Source organism: Globicephala melas, chromosome 15, assembly GCF_963455315.2.
Source record: "Globicephala melas chromosome 15, mGloMel1.2, whole genome shotgun sequence".
Classification (NCBI taxonomy): domain Eukaryota; kingdom Metazoa; phylum Chordata; class Mammalia; order Artiodactyla; family Delphinidae; genus Globicephala; species Globicephala melas.
This window is the reverse complement of record NC_083328.1, coordinates 56641710-56660484: the sequence shown is the minus strand read 5'-3', so window position 1 is coordinate 56660484 and position 18775 is coordinate 56641710. Positions and strand designations below refer to the sequence as shown.

The window sequence follows — 18775 nt, the reverse complement described above, 5'->3', positions numbered from 1 at the left end:
AATGATCTATGAAGGACAAAAGATACAGCATTCGTGTTATTGAAGTCCCAGAAGGAAAAGAGAGAATGGGACTGAAAGAGTATTTGAAAGAAATATGGCTGAAATTTTACCAAATTTGGCAAAAGAAACAAATCTACAGACCCAAGAAACTGTGCAAATCCCATATAGGATAAACCCAAGGAAATCTACACCAAATGCATCTTGAATTAAACTCTTGAAATCTAAAGGCACAGGACACAAGATTAATATACAGAAGTAAACTGCTTTCCTGTGTATCAGCAATGAAGAAGTAGAATTTGAACTTAGGAACAATGCCATTTACATCAGCACTCCCAAAAGTGAAATACTGGGGATAAGTCTAACAAAATATGTATAAGATCTATATGAAGAAATCAACAAAACTCTGAGGAACAAAATCAACAAAGAACTAAATAAATGGAGAGATGTTGCTTGTTCATGGATCAAAAGACTCAGTGTTGTCTTTTGATCTAAGATCAGTTCTTCCCAACTTGATCTATAAATTCAATGTAATCCTATTCAGAATCTTAGCAAATTATTTTGTGGATATTGACAAACTGATGCTAAAGTTTATATGGAGAGACAAGAGACCCAGAATAGCCAACATAAGATTGAAGGAGGAGGGCAAAGTTTGAGGGCTGACACTACCTGACAGCAAGGCTTACTATAAAGCTACAATGGTACCACAAGACATTGTGGTATTGGTGAAGGAATAGACAGATAAGTGGAATACAGTAGAGGGCCAGAAACCTAAAGACAAAAAAAAAAGTCTTGAAAGTAGCCAGGTAGAAATGATGCAGTACCTATGGGGAATATCAATTCAAATAACAATAGATTTCTCATTTGAAACCATGGGCGCCATTGGAAGTGGCACAATATTTCAAGTGCTGAAATAAAAGAACTGTCAATTTTGAATTCTGTATCTAGCACAGTTGTCACTCAGGAAATAAAGGGAAATAAAACATTCTCAGGTGATGAAAAACTAAAAGAAGTTGTTGCTAGCAGACCTAAAGAAACAATAAAGGAACGAATCGTGGAGCGTCAGGAAAGAGATGATGGAGAGAGTAGAAATATCGACGCATACAATAATAGACTCTCCTTTTCCTCCTGAATTTTAGCAGTCATTGATGATTGAATCAAAAACATAAAACCCTTTGATACTAAATATGATGGTAGTAAAGATAAAGGACCTAAATGGAAGTGAGGTTTCCATACTCCACTCAAAGTGGTAAAACGTTATTACTAGAAGATTGTTGGGCTTCCCTCGTGGTGCAGTGGTTAAGAATCTGCCTGCCAGTGCAGGGGACATGGGTTTGAGCCCTGGTCTGGGAAGATCGCACATGCCGCAGAGCAGCTAAGCCCATGTGCCACAACTACTGAGCCTGTGCTCTAAAGCCCACGAGCCACAACTACTGAGCCTGCATGCTACAACTACTGAAGCCCACCTGTCTAGAGCCTGTGCTCCACAACGTGAGAAACGACTGCGATGAGAAGCCTGTGCACTTCAACGAAGAGTAGCCCCCGCTCGCCGCAACTATAGAAAGCCTGTGTGCAGCAACGAGGACCCAATACAGCCAAAAATAAATAAAATAAATTTATTTTAAAAAAAGATTGTTATAAATCACATATGTATATTCTAATACCTAGAGTAACCACTGAGAAAACTATACAAAAAGATAAAAACAGTATACATAAGTCAAGGTAAAATCTTTAAAAATGTTCAGATGACCCACAGGAAGGCAAAAGAGAGAAACAGAAGAATGAGATCCAGAGAAAACAAATATAAAACAACAGATAGAGTGGAGACTTAAGCGTTAACATATCAGTAGTGATGAAAAAACGTGACCAAGTTATATACTGCTTCTGGGAAAGTCACTTCAAATTCAACAATGTAGTAGGTAGAAAGTAAAAGAATGGAAAAATTATACCATATAAACATTACTTTTAAAAAGAGCAGGAATGGCTTTATTAATATTTTATAGATTAGATTTTAGAGTATAGAAAATTGCCAGAGACAAAGAGAGACATTACATAAAGATAAAAACAACAGATTAAACATTGGCAGGGATTAAGGATAGTGAGTGTGTGAGGAAGATGTGGGAGGCAGGTGTGTGTGGTTATTAAAGGGCAATATGAGGAATCCATGTATTTTTGGAACTGTGCATATCTTGACTGTGGTGGTGGATACATGAGTCTACACAGGTGACAAAATTGTACAGAACTTACACAAACACACATACATGTACACACATAAGTAAAATTGTGGAAATCTGAATAAGATTGATTTATCAATGTCAGTATTATGGTTGTGACATTATACTGTAGTTTTGGAAAAGTGTTACTATTTGAGGAAATTGGTTAAAGTGTACAAGGAATCACTGTATTTTTTCTAACTGCATGTGAATCTGTTATTTCAACTAAAATTTAAATTATTTAAAAAAAAGAGGCTCAGGGAGACTAAGAAGACATAATAACTAAATGCAGTGTAGGATTCTGGATTGGCTCTTGGAACAGGAAAAGGACATTAGTGGAGGCACACACACCAGGAAGCCAGCAGTCGTAATGATTGGAAACAGGCTTTGAGATAAATAATAACTATTTTTAAGAATTTAAGTGACAAGATGAGCAATTTCATCAGAGAATTAGAAAGTATAGAAAAGAAATTAGTGGAAACTGAAAATACATTTACTGATTTTAGGAACCTTAGACACAGATGAAGAGAAAATCAGTGGGTTGCAAAATATATAGGAATAAAATAACTGGACAGAAATACAGAGAGACAAAGGGGTGAAAAATACCTGATCATTCCCTCTCTCTGTATGTGTGTCTCTGTCTCACACACACAAACACACTCACATACACAGTTTATTTCCTTGAAGCACTTGAGAATAAGCTGTGTGTGTGTGTGTGTGTGTGTGTGTGTGTATGTGTATGTATGTATCATGGCTCTTGACCCTTTAAAATACTTTAGCATGTATTTTCTAAGAATAGTGATTAAGAGACGTAAGATTTAAGTCTTAAGGTATAGTTTTCACCATCAGTAAGTCTGACATTGATATAATGCTTTTATCTACTGTTTGTACTCCCCATTGTCAACTGACCGAATAATGACCTTTCTGTCATTTCCCTGCCTCCAGTACAAGATCCAGTCTAGGGTTAGGTATTGCATCTGCTTGTCATGTCTCTTGAGCCTGCCTTAATCTGGAACAAGGGTCAGCACACCTTTTCTGTAAAGGACCAAATAGTAAGTATTTTTGGCTTTGTCTCGATCACAACTGCTCACTTCTGCTATTGTAGCACTGAGCAGCCATTGCCAGTAAGTGTGCAAAAGATTGTGGCTGTGTTCCAATAAGATTTTCATGAACAAATGGCAGGCTGGATTTTGCCCAAGGACTATAGTTTGCCAGCTCCTGATCTAAAACATTTCTACTGCCTTTCTTTGTTGTTCTTTGTTGTTTTTAATGATATTGGCATTTTTTCATAAATACAGCCCCCCGGTTTTATTCACTTTTTAAAATTTTGCTTTTGTTTCATGTTTCCTCATGGTTAGATTCAAGTTATGCATCCTTGGCTGGGATGCTGCTTAGGTGGGGAGGTATCCTTCTCACGGTATCACATGTGGAGGCATACAATGCCTATCTGTCCCTTATTTTTTATATTTTATTTTCCTGTTTGAGATACTGTCTTATTTTTCCACTAATTCCTCCTTGCAACCGTTAAGCAATATGTGAGGAGACGCTTTAAGACCATGCACATATCCTGCTCCTCGTCAGATTTTCTTCCTGCTTTTTTACATCCATTGATATTAAAAATACTTTAATACTCCTCTCTCAGTAACTAACAGAAGAAAGATTTGAAAACACTTGGCCTAATTGACATATAGAGAATACTGCACTATACAGTTACTGTACTCTTCTAATGTTCATGAATCGAAGAAGAAACCACCCCAGTAATTTGAAAATATTTCAAACCGGATGGTAATGAAAATATTTTATCTCAAAGCTTTGGGATACCACTAGTGCCATGCTGAGAATGAAAGTTACAGCTTTAAATGCATACATTAAAAAAGAAGAAAGATTGAATCAGTGATCTAAGTTACCAACTCAAGAAAATAGAAAAAGCACTACAAAATATAAAGCCATGGGAATGAAATAATATAGATAAGAGAAAAATTAATATAAAACCTATGCAATACAGAGGCTTAACAAAGGTAAGCATTAAAAGACTAGTAAAATTGATAAACTGCTAGAGAGATTGATAAAGAGAAAAAGAAACAGAAATTACTGATATCAGTGATGATAAAGGGGCCATCACTATAGATCCTACAGACATTGGAAAAATCATATGAGAATATTATTAACAAGTTTATTCCAATAAATTTGAAAAATTTAAATGGAGTGGTAAACTCTAGTAAAACTAATTTACTAAAAAGACAACTCCAGGCCCAGATGACTTCAATAGTGAATTCTTGCAAACTTTTATAGGACCGATCTTACACAGACTCTTCTAGAACATAGGAAGAGAGGTGAAATCCATTGTTTTTATGCAGCCAGCATATGTTTGTTATCAAAACCTGACAAAGAAGGAAAGCAGCAGGTCAGTCTAACTTACAAACATATTAAAAAAAATTTAAAAAAATATTTGCAAACTGTATCCAGCAAAATATAAAAAGAATCATGACCAAATTGAACCCAACTTTGGGTTTCTTAGATTTGAGAAATTCAAGGTCGATTTAACAGAATAAAGGAGAAAAACCAAATGATCGTTTCATTAGATGGACAGTTTTTTAAAAAGAAAATAGAGTTCAGTACTCATTAGTGGTAAAAAAGAAAATCTTTAGTTTAAAGAATAGGGACTTCCCTGGTAGTCTGGTGGTTAAGACTCTGCACTCCCAATGCAGGGGGCCCGGGTTTGATCCCTGGTCAGGGAGATCCCTGGTCAGGGAACTAGATCCTGCGTGCTGCAACTAAGAGCCCGCGTGCCACAACTAAAAGATCCCAATGCTGCAACTAAAAATCCCACATGCCGTAACTAAAAGGTACCACATGCCACAACTAAAGATGCCACATGCTGCAACGAAGATCCCACGTGCTGCAACTAAGACCTGGTGTAGCCAAATAAATTTAAAAAAAGAAAGAAAGAAAAAATAGAAAATTACTTCCTTAATCTGGTGAAGACTTCATACAAAGAATTTAGGGTAAATATCACACTGTAGGGTGAAATATTGAAAGCTTTCACCTGAGATTGGGAACAAGACAGGGATACTTACCATTACCAGTTCTTTTCAGTGTAATAATGGAGATCTTAACCAGTTGTAATAAGACAAGAAGATAACAAAATATAATTAAAATGTTAGAAGAAAATAAAATAGTAATTTTTTTTACAGATAATATGCCTGTATTGTTCATAGTTTTTGCCTGGGATAACCAGGAGAATGGTGTTCCAATCATAGAGATGATAGTTTCGTTGTAAAAAATATATGCAGTTGGTACTTAAGGCTTTGAGACAGTTTGAGATCACTTACCCAGTGAATTTAGGTAGAGAAGCAGACTGAGGTTGGAGCCTTGGGGCATTCCTACATTTAGATATTGGGATAAGCAGTTGGACTTACTAAAGGGGACTGAGAAGAAGCTGCCTGTGAGTCCAGAGTGTAGGGTTTGGGAAACCAAGTGGAGAAAGTGTTTTAAGAAAGAGGGAGGCGCCCTGATTTCGAACTATATTACGAAGCTACAGTAATCAAAACAGTATGGTACTGGAACAAAAACAGACATATACATCAGTGGAACAGAATACAGAGCCCAGAAGTGAGTTCACACTTATATGGGCAATTAACTATGATAAAGGAAGCAAGAATATACAATGGGGAAAAGACAGCCTCTTGAATAAATGGTATTGTGAAAACTGGATAGCTACATGCAAAAGAATCAAACTGGACTACTCTCACACCATGCACAAAAATAAATTCAAAATGAATTAAAGACTTAAATATAAGACATGAAACCATAAAACTTCTACAAGAAAACATAGGCAGTATGCTCTTTGACATCACTCTTAGTTTTTTTGGATATGTCTCCTCAGGCAAGGGAAACAAAAGCAAAAATAAACAAATGGGACTACATCAAACTAAATATCTTTTGCACAGTGAAGGAAACTGTCAACAAAACAAAAAGGCCACCTACTGAGTGAGAGAAGGTATTTGCAAATGGTATTTTCAATATGAGGTTAATATCTAAAATATACAAAGAACTCATACAGCTCAATATGAAAAAACAAAGAAACAACCTGACTAAAAAATGGGCAGAGGATCTGAATAGACATTTTTCCAAGGAAAACATACAGATGGCCAACAGCACATGAAAAGATGCTCAACATCACTAATCATCAGGTAAATGCAAATCAGAATCACAATGAGATATCACCTCATACCATTCAGAATGGCTATTTTCAAAAAGACAACAAATAACAAGAATTGGTGAGGATGTGGAGAAAAGGGAACCCTGTGCACTGTTGGTGGCAATGTAAATTGGTGCAGCCACTATGGAAAACAGTATGAAGATTCCTCAAGAATTAAAAAGAGCCACCATATGATCCAGCAACTCCTCTTCTGGGTATTTTATCCAAAGAAAAGAAAACACCAATTAGAAAAGATATACATATATATATATATCCCTATGTTCACTGCAGCATTATTTACAATAGCCAATATATGGAAGCAACCTAAGTGCCCATCAATAGATGAATGGATAAAGCTGTGGTGTATAAATGCAATGGAATATTACTCAGCTGGAAAAAGAATGAAATCTTGCCATTTGTGACAACGTGGATGGACCTAGAGCATATTATGCTAAGTGAAATAAGAGAAAGACAAATACTGTATGAGTTCACTTACATGTGGAATCTAAAAAACAAAACAAATAGAGTTGTATATACAGAGGACAAACAGGTGGTTGCTAGAGGGGAGGGGAGTGGAGGAGGAAAAAATAAGTGGAGATTAAGAGGCACAAACTTAGAGTTGCAAATGAATCACAGGTATGAAATGTACAGCGTGGTGACTATAGCCAATAACTATGTAATATCTTTGTATGATGACATATTGTACCTGGACTTATCATTGTGATAATTTTGACATGTATAGAAGTATTAAAACACTATGTTGTGTAACAGGAACTAACATAGTGTTGTAGGTCGATTATACTTCAGAAACAAACAGAAAAAGAGATCAGATTTGTGGTTACCAGAGGCAGGGGGTGGGGGGAGGGGGAATTGAATGAAAGTAGTCAAAAGGTACAAAATTCTAGTTATAAGATAAGGAAGTACTAAGGATGTACATGATACATTTAATTAACACTGCTGTATGTTATATATGAGAGTTGTTAAGAGACTAAATCCTAAGTGTTCTCATCACAAGGAAAAACTTTGTTTTCTATTTCTTTAATATTGTATCTATATGAGATGATGGATGTTCACTAAATTTATTGTGATAATCATTTCATGAAGTATGTAGGTCAAATCATTATACTATACACCTTAAACTTAGGTAGTGCTGTATGTCAGTTATCTCAATAAAATTGGAAGAAAACAAAAGATTAAATGCAAAAAAAAAATAAAGAGGGAGTCATCAGCTACTTCAGATGTGTAAGAGAGTGAAGTAAGAAGGGATCTGAGAAGGAAATAAGGGATCTGAGGATTTACTCCTCTATCCCTTAACAGAAGGATTTCAGAGGAGGGGTGAGGGTTAGACCCCATTGGAATGGGGTTAAGAAATTACAAGGTAAGAGTATTGTCAGCGAGAGTAGATAATTCTTTATGGTTTTTTCTTTGTTTGTTTTTTGGTTTGTTTGGGGTTTTTTTTGGCTGCGCTGTGCAGCTTGCAGGATCTTATTTCCCATACCAGGGATTGAACCCACACCCTTGGTAGTGAAAGCATGAAGTCCTAACCACTGGACCTCAGGGAATTCCCAACAGTAGATAATTCTTAAGAAGACCTTTGTTGTAAAAGTAAAAAAAAAAAAAAAAAGGTAAGGAATAGCTTGAGAACATGAGAAGGGAGTTTGTTTTTTAAGAAGGGAATCCAGCAGCTAGTCTTAGGCTTATCCAGTAGATAGAAAAAGTATAGCATGGGGTTTAGAATTAGGTTTGTTCTGGTGAGGCCCTTGATTGAGTAGAGTTTTAGAATTCTGCACCCAGGTAGAGGGTGTGACCCTATCCATTGTAACTAGGGTTAAGGCAAAGTACCTGCATTTAGTAATGGTAAGAAAATATAGGTCTCTCCTGATTTATTTCTTCTTTCCACAGCTATTCACTTTGTGTCATTAGGATGCCAGACACACTTCTAGGCACTAGAAATAATGAACAAAGCAGACAAAAGTCCTTGCTGTCATGAAATTTACATTCCACTGGTGGTAAATAGATGTGAAACAAGTGAAGTAATCAGTTGATCGTCAGCTAAAATTGAAGAGAGGGAAGAGGGTTTGGAAAGGTGAAAGATAATAAGGTATAAGAGATTGGCCAGGGAAATGAAAGGATTGATTGTCCCACAGTGCTTGGAACCTACTTGAGATATGTGTTTATAAATGTAAAGTGAGACCAGTCAGCACAGTGTTGTGTCACTAGCCTTATTTAGCTGCTTGGTTTCATATACAGAGTAAGCAGAGAGTTGGATTCAGTCAGGTTTAGGGTTTGCCATATGTATAACTGCAGTTTATTAAGATACTATTGAGGGTAAAATGCACCCTTATGTACTTCTAAGAAAGAAAAACATTTAAACTACGAACTGCCATTGGTTTTACAATGCATCCTGATATCTGAGCTGTTAAGAAAAACATGTTCATCTTGGAGTTGCACAGTCCAATATATTGCTGAAGGGGTATATTGCTGAGGCTGTGGGAATACTGGGAGACCTGAGAGCAGAGAAGATTTATACCTAGATGATGGAAGTGTAAGATGGTATAACCACTTAGGAAACAATTTGGCAGTTTCTTTAAATTTACGTGTATATCTATACTTTGATCCAATTATTCCTTTTTTATGTTTTTATCCAAGAGAAATGTCCACACAAAGGCTTGTGCACAAGTGTTCTTAGCAGCTTTGTTCATAAGCATCTATAACTACATAATCCAAGTGTCTATCAACAGGAAAATGGATAGACGTGTTGTGGTATATTCATACAGTAGAATACCACACAGCAATAGGAAGGAACAAACTATTGATACACACTGTACTCAGAAACATGCTGATCGAAAGAAGCAACGCACAAAAGTGTCTCTGCATGATTCCATTAAATCAGGTTCTATAAAATCAGGTTCTATAAATCAGGTCTGCAATGATAGAAACAAGATCAGTGTTGAGAAGGAGTGCCTGCAAAGAGGTCTGAGGGAACTTTGGGGGGTGACAGAACTGTTTTATATCTTGTTTTGGGGTTTTATATGTGTATAAATTTGTCAAAACTTACCAAATTGTACATTTATGTTGGCTGCATTTTATTATATATAAATTACTCCTCATTAAGGTTGATTTAAAAATTTGGTTGGAAGGAGTCAAATCAGTATAGCAGTCATTATTCTAAATGTGAATAGATTATACTGTGTCAGTAAAACTGTCAGACTAGGTTGAGAAACAAAACCTAACCACGTCCGTCCTGTTCAGAAGAAACAAACTTTTGCTCTCTACCCTTGACCTCACTGTGGCCCCCAGGTGTGCCATGTGCTTTCCAGGACCTATGGTGGAGTAGAAGGACATGACCTCCCCCCTTCTCATGGAAAAACCAAAATCATGGCTTACTGCTGAACAACCCCTGACAAAAAAATTTTGGAGTCTATCAAAAAAGATACCCTACATCCAAAGACAAAGAAGAAGCCAGAACAAGATGGTAGGAGGGATGCAATCACGATAAAATCAAATCCCATACATGCCAGGTGGGCAACCCACAAACTGGAAAATAATTATAAAAATAATTATACCACAGGGGTGAAAGTTCCGAGCCCCACATCAGGCTCCCCAGCCTGGCAGCCTGGCAACGGGAGGAGGAGCCCCCAGATAATCTAGCTTTGAAGGCCAGCGGGGTTTGATCACAGGAATTCCACAGAAGTGGGGGAAACTGAAACTCCACACTTGGAGGGCATACACAGGATCTGGTGCGCACCAGAACCCAGGGAAAAAAGCAGTGACCTCATGAGAGACTGGGCCAGACTTACCTGACAGTATTGGAGGGATTCCTGCAGAGGCGGCAGGGAGTGGCTGTGACTTGCTGAGAGGACAAGAACATTGGCAGGGGCAGTTCTGGGTAGGACTCATAGGCGTGAGCCCTCTTGGAGACTGCCATTTTCTCACTACGACCTGGCCCCACTCAACAGCCTGTAGCCTCCAGTACTGGAATGCCTCAGGCCAAACAACCAGCAGGGTGGGAACACAGCCCCACCCATCAGCAGACAGGTTGCTTAAAGTCTTCCTGAATAAACAGCTGCCCAATAAACACACCCCCTGGCATGGCCTTGCCCACCGGAGGAACAAGACCCAGCTCCCAAGACCCATTGGGCAGCTACCAGTCCCTCCCACCAAGAAGCCTGCACAAGCCTCTTAGCGTCATCCAACACGGGGCAGACAGCAGAAGCAAGAAGAACTACAATTTTGCCATCTGCAGAATGGAAATCACAATCACAGAAAGTCACACAAAACGAGACAGCAGAGGAATATATCCAGATGACGGAACAAGAGGAAAGCCCAGAAGAACAACTAAGTGAAGCAGAGGTAGGCAATCTACCTGAAAAAGAATTTGGAGTAATGATAGTAAAGATGATCCAAGACCATGGGGAAAAAAATGGAGACACAGATGGAGAAGATACAAGAAATGTTTAAAAAAACCTAGAAGAACTAAACATACAAACAGAAGAACAATACAATAACTGAAATGAAAAATACACTTGAAGGAATCAATAGCAGAATAACTGAGGCAGAAGAATGGCTAAGTGAGCTGGAAGACAGAATGGTGGAAATCACTGCCATGGAACAGAATAAAGAAAAAAGAATGAAAAGAAATGAGGACAGTCTAAGAGACCTCTGGGACAATATTAAACACACCAACATTCTCATTTTAGGGGTCCCAGAAAGAGAAGAGAGAGAGAGAAAGGACCTGAGAAAATATTTGAAGAGATAATAGTTGAAAATGTCCCTAACATGGGAAAGGAAATAGTCACCCAAGTCCAGGAAGCACATAGTGTCCCAGGCAGGATAAACCCAAGGAGGAACACACTGAGACACATAGTAATCAAATTGACAAAAATTAAAGACAAAAAATATTAAAAGCAACAAGGGGAAAGCAACAAATAATGTACGAGGGAATTCCCATAAGGTCATCAGCTGATTTCTCAGCAGAAACTCTGCAGGCCAGAAGGGAGTGGCACGATATATTTAAAGTGATGAAAGGGAAGAACCTACAACCAAGAATACTCTACCCAGCAAGGCTGTCACACAAACAACCAAAAGGTAAGAGACTTCAGCACCACCACAACAGCTTTGCAACAAACGCTAAAGGAACTTCTCTAGGCGGAAAAGAATAGGCCACAACTAGAAACAAGAAAATTACAAATGGAAAAAGCCCACCGGTAAAGGCAAACATATGTAAAGGTAAGAAATCATCTGCACACAAATATGATATCAAAACCAGCAATTGTGAGAAGAGGAGAGAACAAATGCAGGATACTGGAAATACATTTGAAATTAAAAGACTAGCAACTTAAAACATCTCGTTTATATAGGCTGCTATATCAAAACCTCATGGTAACCACAAACCAAACATCTACAATAGATACACACACAAAACAGAAAAAAGAATCTAAACACAATACTGAAGTTAGTCATCAAATCAAAGAGAAGAGAACAAGAGAGGAAGGGAAGAAAAAAGACCTACAAAAACAAACCCAAAACAATTAACAAAATGGCAGTAAGAACATACATATTGATAATAACCTTAAATGTAAAAGGATTAAATGCTCCATCCAAAAGACATGGACTGGATGAATGGATACAAAAACAAGACTCTTACTGTCTACAAGAGACCCATTTCAGATCTATGGACTGAAAGTGAGGGGATGGAAAGTGTATTACACACAAACAGGAATGAAAGTTGGAGTAGCAATACTCATTTCAGACAAAAAAGACTTTAAAATAAAGAATGTTATAAGAGGCAAAGGACACTACATAATGATCCAAGGAGAAGATATAACAATTGTAAATATATATGCACCCAATATAAGAGCACCTCAATATATAAGGCAAATACTAACATCCACAAAAGGAGAAATTGACAGTAACACAATAATAGTGGGGGACTTTAACACCCCAGTTTCATCAGTGGACAGATCATCCAGACAGGAAATCAGTAATGAAACACAGGCCTTAAATGACACATTAGACCAGATGGACTTAATTGATATTTATAGAGCATTCCATCCAAAAGCAGCAGAATACACATTCTTCTCAAGTGCACGTGGAACATTCGCCTGGATTGATCACATGCTGGGCCACAGAGTGAACCTTGGTAAATTTAAGAAAATTGAAATCATAGTAAACATCTTTTCTGACCACACACTATGAGAGTGGAAATCAACCATAAGAAAAAAACTGAAAAAACACAAACATGTGGAGGCTAAAGAGTGTTACTAAAAAACCAATGGATCACTGAGGAAATCAGAGTAAATCAAAAAATACCTAGGGACAAATGAAAATGAAAGCAGGGCGATCCAAAACCTATGGGATGCAGCAAAAGCAGTTCTAAGAGGCAAGTTTATAGCAATACAGTCTTACCTCAGGAAACAAGAAAAATCTTAAATAAACAATCTAACCTTATACCTAAAGCAAATAGAGAAAGAAGAACAAACAAAACCCAAAGTTAGTAAAAGGAAAGAATTCATAAAGATCAGAGCAGAAATAAATGAAATAGAGATGAAGAAAGCAATAGAAAAGATCAATGAAACTAAAAGTTGGTTCTTTGAAAAGGTAAACAAAATTGATAAACCTTTAGCCAGACTCATCGAGAAAAGGAGGGAGAGGTCTCAAATACAAATGACACCACAGAAATACAAAGGATCATAAGCAACCAATAAAATGGACAACCTAGAAGAAATGGACAAATTCTTAGGTATAATCTTCCAAGACTGAACATGGAAGAAATAGAAAACATGAATAGACCAATCACAAGTACTGAAATTGAAACTGTGATCTAAAAACTTCCAGCAAACAAAACTTCCAACAAACAAAAGTCCGTGACCAGATGGCTTCACAGGCAAATTCTATCAAACATTTAGAGAAGAGTTAACACCTATCCTTCTTAGACTATTGCCAAAAATCACAGAGGAAGGAACACTCCCAAATTCATTCTATGAGACCACCATCACTCTGATACCAAAACCAGACAAAGATACCACACAAAAAATTACAGGCCAATATCACTGCTGAACATAGACACAGAAATCCTCAAAAGAATACAAGCAAACCAAATCCAACAGTACATTCAAACAATTGTACACCATGATCAAGTGGGATATAGCCCAGGGATGCAAGGATTGTTCAATATCCGCAAATCAGTCATTGTGATACATTACATCAACAAATTGAAGAGTAAAAACCATATGATCATCTCAGTAGATGCAGGAAAAGGTTTGGACAAAATTCAACACCGATTTATGATAAAAACTCTCCAGAAAGTTGTAATAGAGGGAACATATCTCAACATAATAAAGGCCATGTATGACACACCTACAGCTAACATCATACTCAATGGTGAAAAGGTGAAAGCATTTTCTCTAAAATCAGGAACAAGACAAAGATGTCCACCCTTGCCACTTCTATTCAGCATAGTTTTGGAAGTCCTAGCCACGGTGATCAGAGAAGAAAAAGAAATAAAGGGAATCCAAATTGGAAAAGAAGAAATAAAATTCATCGTTGGCAGATGATATGATACTATACATAGAAAATCCTGAAGATGCTACCAGAAAACTACTAGAGTTCATCAATGAATTTGGTAAAGTTGCAGGATGCAAAATTAATACACAGAAATCTCTTGCATTTCTATACACTAACAAGGAAAGACCAGAAAGAGAAATTACAGAAACAATCCTATTTACCATTGCATCAAAAAGTGTAAAATACCTAGGAATAAACCTATCTAAGGAGGCAAAAGACCTGTACTCCAAAAACTATAGGACAGTGAAGAAAGAAATCAAAGATGACACAAACAGACAGAAAGATATACCATGTTCTTGGATTGGGAAAATCGATATTGTCAAAATGACTATACTACCCAAGGTGATCTACAGATTCATTGCAATCCCTATCAAATTACCAATGACATTTTTCACAGAAGTAGAACAAAAAATCTTAAAATTTGTATGGAGACACAAAAGACCCCAAATAGCCAAAGCAATCTTGAGAAAGAAAGACAGAGATGGAGGAATCAGGCTCCATGACTTCTGACTATACAACAAAGCTACAGTAATCAAAACAGTATGGGGACTTCCCTGGTATCACAGTGGTTAAGAATCTGCCTGCCAATGCAGGGGACACGGGTTTGAGCCCTGGTCCAGGAGGATCCCACATGCCACAGAGCAGCTGGGCCCGTGCACCACAACTACTGATCCTGTGCTCTAGAGCCCGTGAGCCACAACTGCTGAGCCCGTGTGCCACAACTAATGAAGCCCATGTGCCTGGAGCCTGTGCTCCGCAGCAGGAGAAGCCACCTCAATGAGAAGCCTGCGTGCAGCAACGAAGACCCAACACAGCCAAAAATAAATAATAAACTAAAAAATATATATATATATAAATGTTACCATTAAAAAAACAGTATGGTATTGGCACAAAACCAGAAATATAGATCAGCGGAACAGGATGGAAATTCTGTTAAATGTTTATCTTGGTGGGGAGAAGGGGTGGAGTGCTTGGGGAGATCAGTGGACAAGGGAGAATTGTCCTTTAGTTGACCCAAAAAAGCCTGTCTGATCATATCTATTCACTACCTGTAAAATTATGTAAATGTGTATGTTTAAAGATATGAAGTAAATATTCAAAATTGACCTATATTTTCTCCAAAAGGGATGCAGATTTGCAAATATCTGAACATGTCCATGTGAAGTCTGTAGAAATTCTTAGAAACAAAAGAAGCATAGTAGAAAGCCACAAAACTGTTTGAACTACTGGGAAATTTATTTACCTGTAAACCTGGGGTGGTCTCTGTGGCTGTTTGGTGTGGCTCTTCAGGGACCTTGGCACTCCTTTGATTTGTCATCCTTGGTGTTGGCTTTGTGTTTAGACTCATAGCGTGATGGCTGAAGTAAAATCCAAACATAGCAAAGTCCAGAGGAAGAAGGATGGTCTCTTTGGATGTCTGTCTGTCATAGGCTGGGTTTCTTGGAAGCATTTTCTGAAATGGAGTTTGGGGTACAAGTTAATTATAGCATCTGTGAGAGGAAGGGGCAGGAAGCAGAACTGGGCAAAGGAAGAAGTTGAGCTTCAATGCAGGCCTGACAAAGGAGAGTTCTGGAGTAAGGATTGCCTGCCAGAGTTGTCCCATGTTGGACTGAAAAATGCCCAGCCTTTATACCCACTCTGTGTGGGCTGTGCTGGGAAGGGCATGACCTAGGGCAAGGCAGCTCCAATGGAACTGACAGCTGGATGCTGTCTGTTGACCACACTCATTTCTGCAGCTGGCAACAAGTCTTATTGAAGAGGAGATCTAGGTGTCGTAGCTAGGAATGAGGAAATATTTCCTAGAAACCCTCCATCAGACTTCCCCTCACATCTAAGATTAGATTACATGCTGTGACAGAAGTAGTAGTCTTCTCTTCATTAGTAAAGAGTCCTGATTTTTCACAGAGTATATGGTCATCTGGGATAATGGCTATATTTCTCAGCCTCCCTGTACATTTAGGTATGTCTAATTTTTGTCTAGGGGGTAAGTTGAATTGTCATGTTTGACTTAGAGGGCAGGGGTATGTACCTTGTTTTCTTTCAACTCCTTCCTACTGTGTAGAATATGGAAATAATAACTGGAGTTTGTGCAGCCATCTTGGATTATGAGGTGGAAGCACATGTTGAGGATGACGGAGCAACAAGATGGCAGAACATTAATTAACTCCCTGATGAGCATAGAAATGCTTTATGTGCTCCAGGTTGCTTATGTTTGGACTTTATATCTTTTTTTTTTTTTTTCAGTACGCAGGCCTCTCACTGTTGTGGCCTCTCCCGTTGCGGAGCACAGGCTCCGGACGCGCATGCCCAGCAGCCATGGCTCACGGGCCTAGCCGCTCTGCGGCATGTGGGATCTTCCCGGACCGGGGCACGAACCCGTGTCCCCTGCATTGGCAGGTGGACTCTCAACCACTGCGCCACCAGGGAAGCCCAGGGCTTTATATCTTGGTTAAAGCCATTACTATTTAGGTTTTTCTGTCAGTTGCATTAGAACTTAATCTTAACTAATACACATTTCTAATTGGCAAGGGGCACAGGAAACCATGATTGGCTTCGACTAATATTTTGGGAATGGAATGGATGTTGGGGAGTAAGACACAGAGACATTTATATCAGGCAAGTACAGCAGAGAGAGAGAGAATGCAAAGAAGTCAAGAGATTTGCAGAGGATGATAATTGTGATGGACCCTGGAATCATACCTAGGTTAAGTGAGAAAGTGAAATGTGTGAGTGATGAACATAAAGAAGTGATAGTTGTGTGGATTGGAGGTCGGGGCTGAAGATTCATTGGAGAGGGGGAATTAGGCTAAATGAAGTAGAGAGAGCAGAGATGGTGGTCAGAGTGTAGGTCGCTTTAAATGGAGATTTTATGGTAGAGTTTTCACTCCTAACAGCAGGGCTGAAAAGAGTGGGTAACTAAAGTGGGGTAGAGGAAAAAATTGTTAATGGTGAAGTTAAGAAATGGAGAGGCTGGGCTTTGGATGGGACATCTTGGATGTGGCTGAATGGAAGGCAGTGAGCTAGATGCTGATATCTGGAGTGGGTGGAGAGGAGTAATTGGGATGTCAGTAGATAACTCAGAAAGTAAGGGAGGCAGATCCAGAAGAGAGCATTTGTTTCAGAAAGGCTGACATTGTTGATGGAAGAGGGAGGAAAAGTGATCTGGAAACAGCAAAGAGGAAAGAAATAGCATTGTTAAATATTAAAAATTTCTACATTTCTAGTATATATTTCTATAATATATACTAGACATAAACTGAGAAAATATGTTTATAGTACATTTACCATACAAATGGGAGCTTCTTAATATAAATAGCGCTCTTAAACATTATTTTGAAAAAGATAACTTGGTAGCAAAGTGAGTAAAGAATATTGAGTCTTAATTTGCAAAGGAGAAAATGCAAATGACCAAAACACATGAGAATCTTCATACATTAGGGTTAGTACTAGTAAAAATATTAATGAGATACTAAGATGTACCTGTCATATTGGCAAGACCTAAAAATATTGATAAACTTCAAGCTTGGCATGTGTGTGGGAAGTCAGGTGCTGATGTGCACTGCTCACAGAGTGTGGTAGATTGCCACTTCAGAAGAAGCAACTAAATAGCTGTGGTGGGTCTGTTGTGTGTTGTGGATTGATGTGCTTGCGCATCATAGTTATGCTGGCCACAGCGTTATTTATTGCATTTACACATTTTACTTGTAATGGTAACTGTGTGGCCTTGTTTTTTAAAAACCAACTGATATTTATAACTAACTTCTTGTGGCCATTTGTATGGAAACAAAGTGTGATTTTCCCATCTCAGCTAGAAAGATGTATGTTTTTGTTCATTCCTGTTGTTTTTAATGTATTTGTATCCCCTTTTCTTAAGTATATGGCATGAATTTGTTTCATCCAGATTTGTGTAATCTGTGTATAACTATCCAGTCTTTTTCTTCTGGTCATAGTATGCATCAGTGTACCCACTTGGATTGTATTGAGAATTAAGAAAGATATTATTAATATATGAAATTTTGATGCATTTAAATTTTTTTATTTTTTGAATTACAGACTAACTGGATCTTCTGGGTTTATAACAGATGGACCTGGAAATTATAAATATAAAACAAAGTGCACATGGCTCATTGAAGGACAGTAAGTAGTAATGGCTAAGTTTTTTTTTTTTTTTTCTTCAGGATAGAGCTCATTGTGAGATTACTTTTCCAACATGTAAAATTAACAATCTGTGGCAACTTAAAATATTTTTTATTTGGTAACCTTTACTTTGACAAGTGAATTTGATTTTCTTATTTTTCTTAATCTTCAATGTTAATTGAAAAAAACTTCTGTGTTGATTTGCAAATGAATTATACACACCAGAAATTTGTATATTTTCAGTTGTAATAGTTAAAAAACTGTTACAATATTTTATTATGGTTGAGGTATATGAAGAAGACTAGACTTCACTTGAATATGTAGTAGGGAAGGGAAGAGATTTTAATAGGCCTACTTATTTATTTATTTACTATTTTTAGTGATTTAACATATGGAAGTTTATTTCTTCCTCACATAACAGTTCCAAGGCAGGTGTTCCTGGTCAGCAGGCAGCTTTCTTCCCATTGGTAGTAGGACCCAAGCTCTGCCATTCATTCATTACTTTCACTGTTGGCTAACTGCAGCCAGCAGGAGGGGAAGGAGGAAGTACAGAGAAAGCAGACCTGCTTCTTAAAAGCTTCTTGCAGAAAGTGTCACATGCATTCACTCGCATTGCAACCATTAATAACCCTTTAAAATAATTGTGGACAGTCTTAGAAGA

At 37.8% G+C, this 18775-nt stretch overlaps 1 protein-coding gene across 3 annotated transcripts in view; it reads left to right on the top strand.

Annotated features, from left to right (window-relative positions):
• Positions 1–18775, top strand: part of ATRN (attractin) — a 172207-nt gene that overhangs the window by 30616 nt on the left and 122816 nt on the right. For all 3 annotated transcript variants that reach the window (XM_070043803.1, XM_030847508.3, XM_030847509.2), the window contains exon 2: positions 18031–18114. In XM_070043803.1, coding sequence (XP_069899904.1) covers positions 18031–18114 — 84 coding nt within the window. The remainder of the gene's footprint in view (positions 1–18030; positions 18115–18775) is intronic.